Raw genomic sequence first — 13,741 nt, 5'->3', positions numbered from 1 at the left:
GCCTGCATGGATGTTTTGCTTGGCCCACGTATAGAGCTTAAAGAGGAAACCAGAGTCAACATTTTAAAACTGAGATGTTTTACATAGAAATCTAGAATTCCACCCTCTCTTGAAAAATCAGGAGATGTGGCAACAATGAGTCCACATTCCTGCATGACCACAATTGGCTAGAGCCAAGTGGCAGCTGCCCCCTTAGGCAGAGCATGCACTGTCAGTTGGCCGGAGCCCGTCTGGCCTGCTCTGCTCATTTATACGATCTGCTTCATCCTGCAGACACTTCAGTGTGTGGCCCTCTGGGCAACTGGAAACAGTCTGTGCCAGGCAGAGGGTAGGCACTTACTTGCTGAGCGAATAAATCTCCTACCCTTTTTTCTCTGCCATTTTCTTATCTAGACATGTTGAGAAATCCCAGTTGTTGAGTAACGTGAGTCTCACTTTGAAAAGTGAATTGAACAAGTCTGTTAGAGTCAGGACAGTCCAGGTTATACTGTGGTCACAAACAACTCCTATATCTCAGTGCCTTACAACAACAAGGGTTTATTATTTGCCCACACACACAAAGCTAGACACAAGATGAAAACACCCTCATATTTTCACATGCGTGGGTACGTACATGAGCGCGCTGGTATGTTCGCAATCACGAGTCAAACAAAAACTCTGGCATATGAACGTATGAACTCACGCAGAACCCTATTTCGAGACTGATCGGCTTAGATTGCACAACGCTGTTTTTCTAAGAGACGCAAAAAGGCCCCAGGATCCAAGGGAGTAAGGGATGGAGGTACAAGAATACCCGCCCTCAGCCAAGGAATTGCCCCATGTAATAAAAAGGGTCTGAAAGCTTATAAAAGCACCTGAAGGTTTAACGAAAAGATGTTAAGCATTTTGGACATTAAACATTTTGCAAATGCATAAATAAGCAGTACTCTAGTGAGGCCTCCTCCTCTGGGCTTCTACTTCAAGAGGGAGATGCACCCCAGATGTCCAATAGGCAGAGAAATGGAGCTGACCAGCCTGGGTCTGAGAGAGGGGCTAGGAGGCTGGAGTCCTCGATCTCCAGCGGGAGCTGTAGACAGAAAGGAAGAGGTCAGGGCCGGGTCACACCCATTTCCCCTCCAGGCTCACCCCTCCTTTTCCTTCCACCCCAATTAACATTTTGCCACCTGGACTCTTGCACAGAACTCTTCCTCACTGATTTGCCCATCTCAAGCCTCGCCTCCTCCAATCCCTCCATCACAGCCACCACATTTCTTTCTGTCAAGCCCAGGGTCTACGAATGTGCTCCTCCCTAGCTCAGACGCTTTTTGGCCCCTCACCACCCACAGTTGCTGGCCTAGACTCCTAAGCCTGGCATGCCAGATCTCCATGATTGGTAGCCTCTCCAGCCTCATCCCTTTCCGTTCCGGCAGTTCCTCCAGGGTTGCTGCTTCACTCGCACACCATATCCCACCCACCATTTTGGCCTGGGAGCACCCAGCCTTCCCTCTCAGCCTCCCCAGGTATGTATCTCTTCTCAGGCCTCTTGCCGTCCTTCGTCTCCAGGCTCATCGTTGAGATTTAGCTGCAAGATACGACCTGTGAAGGCAACCAGGCTCCACATCTAGACTGGAAGCTCCCTGAAGGTAGGGACCAGATCTCCTTCCAGACCAGGTTCTTATCACCTATGTGTGTCCTCCCCAGACCACAGCAGACTGCAGGGATCTGGATAGAAAGCTCTGGGCTGGGAGTCAGGAGACCTGGTTCTTCCACTTGATATGCTGCATGCTCTAGGGCAAGTCCCTGCTGCTCTCAGGGCCTCAGGTTCCTTGTTTCCTGACGTCACAGCGCTGAACATTTGCTGTCGAGCACAAAGCTCGATGAACTGATGATTCACTGAACAACGTCAACTGCCATCTCAGGCATCAGGCTGAGGAGCTTGGGTGCCTGGGCCCAAGGAGGTTCAACCCACTAACCCTGACTTCCCAGTTAGGTCCTGCTTATCACAGTGCCCTCCTATTTCCCAACTATTCCCACTCCGTGTTCTCCTTTCAAGGACCAGGCTACCTGGTGCAGCACAGGGCTGCAGCAGGGAGATGGAGCCAGAAGGGGCCTGGGAAGAGTATCTGAGAGTCAGCAGAGCCTCGGCCGCCTCCAGCTTCCGCTGCCACTCTGAGGAGGCAGGACCCAGGTCCCGGTCAGAAGCTTTGGGTGCCTGAAAAGGAAAGGGTGTGAGAGAATGGGAGTTGGGAACCCACAGGCAACAAGTGCCCCTCCAGTCTCCAGTTCCAGTGAAGGCCCCACCCACCCCGAGGCCTTCTGCTCTTCCCATTCACTAAGCTCAGCCCCTGCCAGGGTTCTGGACCCCACTATTTTCCCAGGATCTGTGGTTGCGGTAGAATGGAGTCAAGGGTGGCACAGACCTGGAGGATCAGAGTTGAGTGTCTAGAAACAAGGAAAGGAGAGGCCAGGGGATTAAGCCCTCTGGCAGACACATACTGCCAGTAGACAGAGAGAGGCAGGATTTTGCAGTATCTGGATGTGGGAGTCTGAAAGCCTGCTGGCCATTAGTCATTGTGGCTTGAGCAAGTCCCTTCCCTGCTCGGCCTGTTTTCTTTTCTATATCTTTTCATATCTTCTTTCCATATCTTTCCCGAGACGCTAATTCCTGCCAGCTTTTTCAAAACTCCCAGGGCAACAGTGAAGTTTATGGGAAATCACAGGTGTCTGTGTTTTAACCTGCAAAGCACCTGGAGAGGCGTGATTACCGTCCCTGTCCAGGGACTGGTTCTCACCTCCGTATTCCCCAATCCCCACGGGACTTGAAGGGCCAGCTTGGTTTATCTCCAGGAAGCTTTCGCTAATGGCCTCTGGACCCTCGCCTGGGCCTCTGTGGCCCTCGCCATCATGGCTCCCCTTTTCAGCAGGACCTTCTATCCCATCAATCTGTTTCATGTGGAATAACAGCCTCTAATTTGTTGAAAGGCCTGCTATGTGGCAGGCCTTGTGCTAGTCCTCTTGTCAATGCTATAGGAGTAGAATATTGTCCCCTGTCAGTACACTGATAGGGAAATGGAGGCTCGGAAGCACCAAGTCACCTGTCCAAAGTCTCACAAATAGGAAATGGCAAAGCTGGGAGAGTCCTGTCCTTGCCCGTTATTCTGAGATGCTGCCTTCTCCTCCCTGGCTCCTCCAGTCCCGTCCCCTCCTCCTGCTTTTCCTCCTGCTCCTCTCCTCCTCCTCTCCTTCGTCCTCCTCCTCCTCCACTGCCGCCACCGCCACTGCCACCACCCACGCCGTGCCACCACTACCGTCACCTCTACTTCCTCCTTCTATCTCCCGTGGCATCAAACACAAGGTTGGGCACCCAGTCACACAATACATAACTAGCTCCATGGTCCTTCTCACTCTACTCACGTGCTGGGCAGAGTAGGGAGCCTGTGGGGCTCCCTGGAAAGTGAAATTGTTAGTTGCTTCTTCAAGGGTGCTGGAGTCCAGGATAGAGACAAAAATTCTGGGGCCTGACCAATCAGCAGAGTCCCTTGGGAGCTTGCCTGCGGAAGCAGAGAGCACGGGTTGGAGTCAGGTACCAGGCCGGCCGTGAAGAGATGTGGGCATGTTTTGGAATGAAGATAGGAGCCCAGAATGTCAGAGCGGGGAAGACCTTGAAGACCAGCCAGTCCTACACTTCATTTTGCAACTGGGGAAATGGAGGCACAGAGAGGTGAAGCATTTGTTCCCCAGGGTCACAAGGCAAGTTGCACCAGGGTTAGAGATGGAACCCAGGTCTTCAGGACACAGAGGAAGGGGTCTGGGCAGCGGCTGAGGTGGGAGCCTCTCCCACTGGCCCCAGACTCTCCTTACCTCCTCGAAGGTTGCACAGGGGTGGGCCTCAAGCTGAGGCATGATGTTCTCTTTCCCAGCTGTGAGAGACTGGGGACAGCTTAGGTGAGCCTTTCCTCCTGACCCCACTCCACTCTGCCTCACCCCCAATGTGCAGCCTCATCTCACCGTGGACCTCTCTGAGCCCCCAGATCTCTCCTCCCCACCAATACTTGGTGGGTAATCTTGATGGCATTGTATAGTTGGGGACGCAAAGGCCCAAAGAGTAACTTGCCCAAGGCCACATCGAGATTGGGTGATAGAACTGGTGACAGAACTACTCATGCTCCCTACACCCAAACCCAGGCTCTCTCTCTGGCCCGAGACACTCACTGGGGACTCCTCCTTGGATGGCCAACTTCTCGACACGGCGGTGAGCTTTGGGAGGGGCGGCCCCACTCCTTATCAGTCCTTGAGCCAGGTGCCTCTTTAGGTGTACCCTCTGCTCCCTCTTCAAGGCACTCTCAGCAGGCGAGACCGTGCAGTGTTGCCTAAAGTGGGGGATTGCAGGTCTAAAGTCGGTCACATTTAGAGAAGGCCCGGCCCTCTCTCCCCTCCCTTATCAGACACCATACTCACGAGAGGCAGACACACTTGTGACACTTGCAGGTCTGGAAGAGGCAGAAGTGCTCATGGTCCTTGATTTGGTCAGTGATGCCATGGTTGTGGCAGCGGGCACAGAGAATTATAGCTCTTCTGGGAACAAGTTTAATCCCCCACGGGAATCCAGTCCCAAGCCCTTTGGTGGAGTCAGAGGGGCAGCAGTGCACAGCAGGCATTTCATTGGGATCCATGGTTCTAGGGCCAGGAGCAGAGGTCAGGACGGCCACATGATCCCCTACCCCCAACGTAGGTACTTCCTCTGCCCTTGGAAAACCTCGCCTGAGGCGGCTGGATTCTTCTCCATCCAGCTCACCACTGAAATCAGATTGCACCTCCCTTCTTGCTTATGTAGCCTCATGAGCTACATAAGCTTATGTAGGGGTAGTGTCATTCCTAGGAAGCCCCACTCACACATAGCCTCATTCTGAGAAACTCTTGGCATGGGTCCTGTCTGTTTTCAACCCAATTATTAGTCTCCTTGCTTACCTTCACTCCACATAGACCCCCTTTTCAGGCATACACTTGCACTCTCGTGCCCCCTTCAACAATTACCACTCCCCCTTCTCATGTATCATCCCATACTCTGCTATTCCCGACTATCATTCCCGGCACCCACTTCCACAACTGTCTTCCTAACATCCTACATTCATTCACTCCCTACTCATGATTCTATGCCCGCTGCACTCAGTTCTGTTATTAGTCTCGTGTATGCCCTCCATTCAGTTTTCCTCTCACACTCCATTCTGATTCTTTTCTTGCACCCTACCATAACGTTAATTATTCCTTTGCGCCCTCTTTAACCTGACATCCCTTTACACCCCATGAAATCATATTATTCTGCTGGGTTCCAAGCCCCTCTTTCGATAATTATTTTCATTCATCTCCTCGATTATTCACTGAATAGATGTTTGTTGAGCCCCCTATCGAATGCCAGACTCTGATCTAGTCAACAGCCGACTCTGCGTTGCGCTAATTGTTTTCCTGGACCAACACACCCTTGCTGCTTTTATGCGAACCCACGCATTCTCTCCACAGCCTCCCAACAATCATCCACACTCCTCTCCAGGCTTCAACAATTATACTTGAGCACACCTTCTCCCACTCCCACACCTGGACTGCACCACCTCTTCTCAGGCAGCCCAGTCATTCGCTGCTGCCCCCACCTCAGAATCAAACGCAGGGGCATGAGCCCTGCCCCAGGAGCCAGAAGCCAGGGGTCAGGGGGCTGGGGCAAGGCGTCCTCCTACGGCGGTTCCACCATGGCGGTTCCACCCAGGACGGGGAAGGGGCGGAGCGGGATAGCGGGAGCGGGAGTGGGCGGAGGTTCCCCACTGAGGTGGAGGACAGGAAAAAGGGCTGGGGATCCAGAGAGGAGGAAAGGAGAAAAGAAGGGGCGTGGAGAACGAGGGTCATATTTCTGATGCCAGCCTGTGGTTACCTCAGCCTTCGGCAGGTCGGAATCAGTGGGCTCCGCACCAGAGGCCTGAGGGAAGACCCAGTGCTCGCTCCCTTTCCCGCCCTTTCCACAAAGGCCAATGAGCTTCCGGCGCTGCCTGCGGCTTCTCACCGCTGTGGCGGGCGACCAATGAGCTTCGAGTTCCGCCGAGGCTCACCCGACAAAGTCCCGCCCCCCTCGCTTCCCTCCCGCTTCTCCGCATGCTCGCTTTACTAGGCCAGCCAGGAAGTCGTGAAGCGGGGTGCAGCGCTGTGCTCCGCAAGCCTTGTTTCCCAGACTGTTCGCTCTTTGGCTGTGAAATATTGTATGTGCATGCATTTTTCACTCATGTCCTCGGTAATCTGTGATTTACTTTTGCAAAATTCAGCGTGTGTTGATCCATATTCCTGTGTCAAGGATTCTCAATCGGGGGCGATTTTGCAGCCCCTGGGAACATTTGGCAGTGTTCGGAGTCATTTTGGTCCGTATTTGTCTCTGAGCTCCCTGTTCTGTACCACAGATAAATTTGTCTATTCCTGTGCCAATACTACACTGGCTTAATTTTTATCTCTTGATGAGACACCTTGATCTCTGGCAGGGAAAGTCCCTACATCTTATTCATCATCTCCAGGCATATCTTGGCTGTTCTTTGCCTTTTTGCCCTTCCCTATAAATGTTAGGATCAGCATGTCATGCTCCCTGAAAACTCATTTGCAATAGATTTGGATTGCATTTTCGTGGAATCTATGGATCAGTTAGGGGCGAGTTTACTATCTTTAGGCTATCCAGCCTTCCTGGTCACCAACATGGGATGCCCCTCCATTTATGTGGGTCTCCTTTAACGTTTTCATCTTTAAGTTTAGTATTTAGTTCTATCTTTTGTACACTCAGATCTTGTACATCTTTTATTGTATCTATCTGAAGATACTCTAGAGTGTTGTTGCTCTTATACTTCGTATCTGTTCAAAAGAGACATTTTCTATTTGTATCTAATTTATGGAAATCCACTCGACTTTTTAAAAAGTATATTGATCTTAGAGTCAGCCACCATGCTAAACTCTGTGCTGTCTAATAATTTGTCTATCGGCATTCTGCAGCTTTCTGTGAATCTGTGAGTAACAGGAGTGCAAAAATCAACTTACAGGTTTCTTACTGTGCTGGCTAGGACGTCCACTACCAAGTCGAATGGCGATGGCAAAATTAGGCATCTTTGGGTTGTTCCCAACATCAAAGAGAATGCTGCCAACACTTCCATATTAAAATGGGTTTGCTGTGTTTCATTGTTTTCTTTCCTTCCTTCTTTCTTTCTCTTTCTTTGTCTCTTCTTTCTTCCTTTCTCTCTCTTTTTTCCTTTCTTTGCCTTCGTCAGATCAAGGAACTTCCCTTATATTCCTAGTTTAATTTGTCTTAAAAATCATGCATAGATATTGAATTCTACTTTTTTGCCTCTATTGAAATGATCAAGGCTCTATTCATTTAATCCGTTAAAATACAGTGAGTGTTACTTAAAGATTTTTTTAAAAATCTTCAGTGAAGTTTATCTTATAATCAAAAAAAAGACAAACACCATGTGTGTATCTTAATGAGTTTTCAAAAACTAAGCATACACATTCAGTTAGCACCTAGAGCAAGCAACAGAACGTATCAGCAACACACAGACCTCTCTCATGCCCCCTTCCATCTATGGTTTTTCTAATGTGAACCCAGCTTTGCTCTCCTAGGATAAATGTAACTTAGTTATGGTGTATCATCTTTTGTGTATCCCGGTGGGTTCAGGTTGCCAAAGTTTTGCCTAGGATTTTTGTGTCTTCTCTTCATGAGCGAGATTGACTTGGCGTTTCTCTTTATCATACTATCTTTGCTGGTTCCAGGGTCAAGGTTTTCTGGGCTTATAGACAGAGTTGGGGGGTAGTCCCTCTTTTCTATCCTCTCGAAGTGTTTGTATAAGATTAGGATTATCTGTCTTGAGACTCTATTAAAACTTGGCCGCTAAACAGCTGGGATGCCTGTTTTCTTTATTTTCAACAACAGATTGCACTGTGGATAATTTAAAAACATATACAAATTAGATTTTGTATACAAACTTACAATCTCCAGGTTCGTTACAGTAGGGCAGTGGTCCTGGGACGTTAGCTTGCATCAGAATCACCCGAAGGGCTTGTTGAAACACAGATTGCTGAGCTCCACATCTATAGTCTCGGATTTAAAAACCCAGAGTGGGACCTAGAGTTCGCTTTTATGACAATTCCCCCGGTGATGCAGATGCTGCTGGTGGGGGACCACACTTTGAGAACCACTGTACAACGGAGAATAGTGAAGGAACCGCCAATTATCCATCCCCCAACCGCAACCATTAACAACTCGTGGCCAAGCTCATTTCATATATGTCTTCTCCCTTTTCCCTCTTCCAGATTATTTTCAAGAAAATACCAGAAATCATCTTATTTTATTGGTAAATATTTCAGTGCACAACTCTAAAATATGAGCAACCTGTTTCCCTCAACTTTTTATTTTGAAAACGCGCAAAACCGAAGAGTGCACATTCTGTTACCTAGATTCGCGGTATCCCATTGCTTTATCTCTTCTTTTCCTTTTCGCTTCCCACTTAACAGTTCCAAATACTTCATCCGATTACTTCAGAATGTATCTCCTAAGAACTAGGATATTCTGCGATCTAACCACAATACTGTTATCACGTTGGAGAAATTTAACAGTGGCATGTTATCACCTAAGTCCATAGACAGTCCGTATTCATATTTCCCTAATTGTCCCAATAATATCCTTTTGGGGATGAACAATGCAATCAAGTATCATACATTGCATTTTGTTGTCATGTCTCTTTATTATCCTCTAGTCCCAAACAGTCCCTCATCCTAAATCTTCCATGACGATGAGCTTTTCCAAGAGCCTAGGCCTGTTTGCTTGTAAAGCGTCCACAATATGGGTTTGCCTGATATTGTCCTCTTGTTCCGATTTACGTTTAACAGTTTTGGCAAGAATGTCAAATAGGTGATGAGTAGTTCACATTACACCACATCTGGAGGATCCTAAGGTCAGTTTGTCTAGCTGTCGGTGCTGCTATTGGCATTACTCAGTCGGCCACTTATTTAAAGTGATCTGTTGGACAGATCACTCCACTGTAAAGCTGCCTTTGTCCCCCTGTGACTTATAAGCAGTCTGTGGGGTGATATTTTGATATCATGCGGGTATTCTGTCCTCCAAAAAAATTTCACTCCTTGGCCTTAGTTTTCGTTCAGGGTTCTTGTCTGATTTGATTATTACTTTGGTGGTTGAGAAACGGTGGTTTTCTACTTTTATCCTTCTTTCCTACTTTTATGGGCAGGCATTTTGCCATAAAGACGAGCATTCCAGCCCTCTGCCCCTCACCTTCTTGCTGCTGCTGCTGCTGCTGCTGCTGCTGTTTGCAGCAGCAGAGAAAGATGAAAAGCTGTTTATTTGTTGTGTTCAAAGAAACACAAACAGAACAAAGTGGACAGTATTAAGAGAAATGTAAGCAACCATAGGGTGAATTTGATAGGAATCTCCTCTAACAGAGCAAACAGAATGACAAAATCTGTTGCCCGACATTAGGCTTAACTGTTCAACAACAACAAAAAACAGTTTTGGCAATTGTTAAGAGGACCTGAGGTTATAATTTTGGCCAGCTATAAAATGCCTCGGATCTTGTGTGCACTCTCTCTCTCTCTCTCTCTCTCTCTCTCTCTCACACACACACACACACACAAACACACACACACAAAGATTATAGATGGACACGTGGTAAAAAACGTAATAATAAGACAGCGTTATTTCAGTTACAGAACGTACGTTAGAGAATTGTGAAACTGTATATAATGTTTTACAAAAAGCAGGAGATCTTCAACTAAGTCCATATTACACAAGACCTTTCCAACAATATGAAGGAGTAATTGATTCGAAATCTGAAAAATTTCAAATATATTATTTTTCCCATTACACGAGCCATGAGACGTGAGACCCTGGCCAATTAATACTTTAGGTACATTTTGTCTCCGAGGACTTTCCAATTTGCAAAGACATGATTGTGGCCTACAGAATCGAACTGGTGGCACCAATATTGTGGAATCATTTCTATCACTTAGGAAAGAATTTGAACTAATTACAAAAAATATGATAAAAAATAGCTTCTGTCATGAAGGACAGCAATCTAGCTGTTATGTCGGAAGTGAAATTTCATTGTCATTTTACATCAAGGGTCCGATGTTTCTCTTCTTCTTCTTTCCACTGTATGATACATATTGAGAACATAGGTACTTAGGTTTCTAAAGTAGACTATATGAAAAGTATCACAAATATAGCTATTAAAGTCACTCAGTAAATACGTGCAAAGGCAGTGAATTATTGTAGGTTTATTTTGCCAGTCTTGTTGGAGGTTTCTAAGTTTTACGGATCTTTTCAAAGAACCAGATTTTTGTTTTATTGATTTTCTCTGTTGCTTTCCTGTTTTCGATTTCACTGATTAGGGGGCTTACCTTTAGTATCCCCTTCCTTCTGCTTGCTTTGGGTTTATTTTGCTCTCCTTCTTCTAGTTTCCTGGGATGAGAACTTACATTATTGATGTGATACTTTTCCCTTTACTTAATGTAAGTCCTTGATGGTGTAAATTTCCCTTTCAGCAATGCTTTAGCTTCACCCCACTGATTTTGATATGTTTTATAATCATTTCCATTCAGTTCAATTCATTTCTTGATGTACTGGAAAACTTTCTCTTTAGCCCATGGATTGAGTAGCCTCCTTACCACTGGGTGGTGGTGAAAGTCCTGAGATCATCCCAGCGACAGGGAAGGTTGCCTCCTTACTGCCTGGTGGAGGTATAATTCCAGAATCTCCACGGGATTGATGTCCACTGACATGGGAGGGGCAGGGTGGCCCCCATTTCTGCCAATTGAATGTGGAATCCTAGGCTCCCCACTAAACCTTGGCTGGTTTGAGTGGGGACAGGGCCATAGTGTCTTCTTCGGTGTCTGGCTGGAGTAGAGAAGTTATTGTCAAAACGTTTTCTGTCTTGCTAGGCTACCCCTTTTCTGATCCTTATGCTAGAGAGAGCAGGCTTTGGTTGAAGCTGTTTGTTGTTGTTGTCATTGTGGTGGTTGTTTTGCCTGTGCTTTTTGGAATTTCCCCATAGGTGGCTTCTTCAGCTCCAAGTCTGGGATATATGGCACAGAAGGAAAACCCAGGGAACTCACCACCGTGTCCTTCCTCCAGTTCTGAGATCCTTAGGTGTTGTGCCTTCCCCTCTCCACTTTGCAGAGTCCTATGCTTATTTTATATATGGTGCCCAGGGTTTTAAGTTGTACTTAGTGGGAAGAATAGGGAAGTGTACATCTACTCTATCTTCTCAGAAGCAGAAGTCTCTATATGAATTTAATTATAGGTTCTGATTTTTAGCGTGTGTCTGAATTTAAATTTAAATTCGATTTTAATCCAAATTAAAATAATTGGATTTTAAATGAAAATTAAAATTAAATATAGCTTTTGAATTTAATATATTTGTCTTTGATTAGAAATTATAATTGCAAGAAATAAGCACTTCTATCTGATAAGCCTTTGGAAAAACTTGCAAAAGAAAAAGCATGTGGTTTGAAAAGAGAGAAAATAACATTCAGAAGATTTCCAGGTAAGTCAGGAATAGTTAAAACAATTCCATCATAGGTAAAATCCAAATTTTAGGTTGAAATAATAGTTTCATGGGGAAATTTTCAGTCCCTAGCTTTGGATGTTTTTCTCAATTTCTAAGGTATATTGTGTTAATATTCAGAAATATATACTTCACCTTCAATAACCAAAAGTGAGTGCTCCTGTAAAAGCTGTTAAAATGACAATCAGGGAATTCAGTAAGTGTGGCAAATTGGTCATTTGGTAAATTCATTAATTTTAGGAGAGTTAATTTTGTTGTCACTCAGCATCGCGAAGCATAACTGAACAAAGGGGTTCTCTCTCTCTCCTGGTCACTGACCATCTCTGTGCAAGCACACGGAGGGAGGAGCTCATCGTCGGCCAAATGAGGCAAATGGATCCTGAATCTCTTAATTTGCGTCACTATAATAGATTTTGCATGCTTATGGCATTTCAGAGGTTAATCAATAGTAATTAAAGCTAATATTTCGGGGGCATTGGCTATTTGCCAGAGAGTGTGTGAATTGCTTTACCAACATTGTCCTATTTAATCCCTACAACCCCCTCCCCCCATTATTATCTCCAGTTTTGCAAATTGGGAATCTGAGGCTGAGAGAGACTAACAATTTGCCCAAAGTCACACAGCTAAGAAGTGGTAGAACCCAATTTCAAATTAAAAACTGTCTCTCTTAAATATTGTATCGTCATTTGGGAGCTCTTGACAACTTTACAGACATATTTATCCGAGTCACCAGAATACCTTGAGAAACCAAGCCCCGAACAAACTGGTTGTGAGTAAGTTAGCAGGTGTCTCCTGCAGTTCAAAGGGTTTCACAGATATAGATATTGTGTGTAGACTCAGGTTTTAGGCTACCGTTGGGAATCTTTGATCAATGACCAAGTGATATTTGTTGAATATGCAGAGATTGATTCAAAGGGAGAAGGATGGCGCTACATTTTTGTCCTGTGGTGTGAAGAATAGTCTCTTGGGTCCCTTCTACTTTTTACCCTAAAGCCTATCCATAACCAGGGGTAAAATTAGTTGTGACCAGAGATATCCGTCAGTCTTGCTGCCAAATATCCAGGTGAATACCTGGTTATATTTAAGACATGGTGGCCAAAAATAACCCCCATTGAACTTAATTAAGATATAATTTGGTGACCAGATGCAGACCTGGCAATCATTATGTTTCAAATGTTCCAGTTAAATTGAATCTCTTTGAGAGTGACAACTTTGAGATCAAAGATGATATCTTATACGTCTTCACTTCCAGACCTCTTGCTGTGGTCCCTTTCACATGGTCAGTGACCAGCAAAGTTTTCCCTTGAGAGACATGTAAGTACCAAGCACAGCGTACCGCGTAGCAACAAACGCCCTGATAAGCAAGCACAGTAGAAGATTGTACAGGAAGTCAGCCAAAATGGCAGACGAAGGGCCTCTGACAATTCTCTCCTCCCTGAAAGCAACGAGAAAACTGGCAGAAATCTTCAGAATCAATGTTTTCAGAACTCTGGAAATTCACCAAAAGTGTGCAACAACCTCAGGTATGTTTATTCTAGAGAAACTGCTGACTCTCGGTAGGGAGAGTGAGCTATGTGGCATTTCGCCTAGCCCTATTCCCATGCTCCTCTATTCAACTCTGTGGTAGCCTTGAATACTAACAGCCTGCAATCACAGTGAAAAGCGGCAGCCTGGCAGCCACCAGAGGAAGCAGAAAGGGGATGGGCCTCCTGCATAGCCTCACTCCCAGAGAATTGTCATTATTTGATCTGTCTGGTAGTTCCCTGGAAGACCCCGCTTGCATGGCTGTCTGTATTTGGATTGACTCAGAGTTTGCCCACTTTGAAATGCCTTCTCCCTGGGGACGCTTGTCAAAAACATTTAGAGGCAATTGTTTAGCATTTCAGCCACCTCAGGCAGTGGATAACACTGGGGGCAGACAATAGGCAAACCAAAACCTTAAAAGGAAAAACCGGGTGAGTAGATATCCATAGGGACTTTGAAAAGCTATGACATATCCCTAGGAATCTAGAAGGCCAGGCACACTTCCGGGACTATGGCATGCTCTCCGGAAAGACCCAAAGGGCCCTAAGGTCTCAACTCTGGCTTATTTTGAGGCTCTGTGCAAGCAGAAATGAAGGCTAAGACAGAGTTGACAGCTACCTGGCTGACTGTTGAAGGCATGCTCA

General features: G+C 46.1%; 1 protein-coding gene across 1 annotated transcript; it reads right to left on the bottom strand.

Moving 5' to 3' along the window:
- Positions 1 to 953: 953 nt before the first annotated feature.
- Positions 954 to 4,652, bottom strand: DMRTC1B (DMRT like family C1B). The gene is made up of 7 exons (XM_070501759.1): positions 4,438 to 4,652; positions 4,192 to 4,349; positions 3,841 to 3,899; positions 3,394 to 3,530; positions 2,359 to 2,421; positions 2,044 to 2,189; positions 954 to 1,066 (listed from the first exon to the last, which is right to left on the bottom strand). Exons 1-7 carry the CDS (start codon positions 4,650 to 4,652, stop codon positions 954 to 956), a joined length of 891 nt encoding a protein of 296 aa, XP_070357860.1.
- Positions 4,653 to 13,741: the final 9,089 nt, after the last annotated feature.

This window comes from Equus asinus, chromosome X (assembly GCF_041296235.1).
Source record: "Equus asinus isolate D_3611 breed Donkey chromosome X, EquAss-T2T_v2, whole genome shotgun sequence".
Lineage (NCBI taxonomy): Eukaryota > Metazoa > Chordata > Mammalia > Perissodactyla > Equidae > Equus > Equus asinus.
Note: the sequence above shows the minus strand (reverse complement) of the source record. Positions and strands in the feature narration are given on the sequence as shown.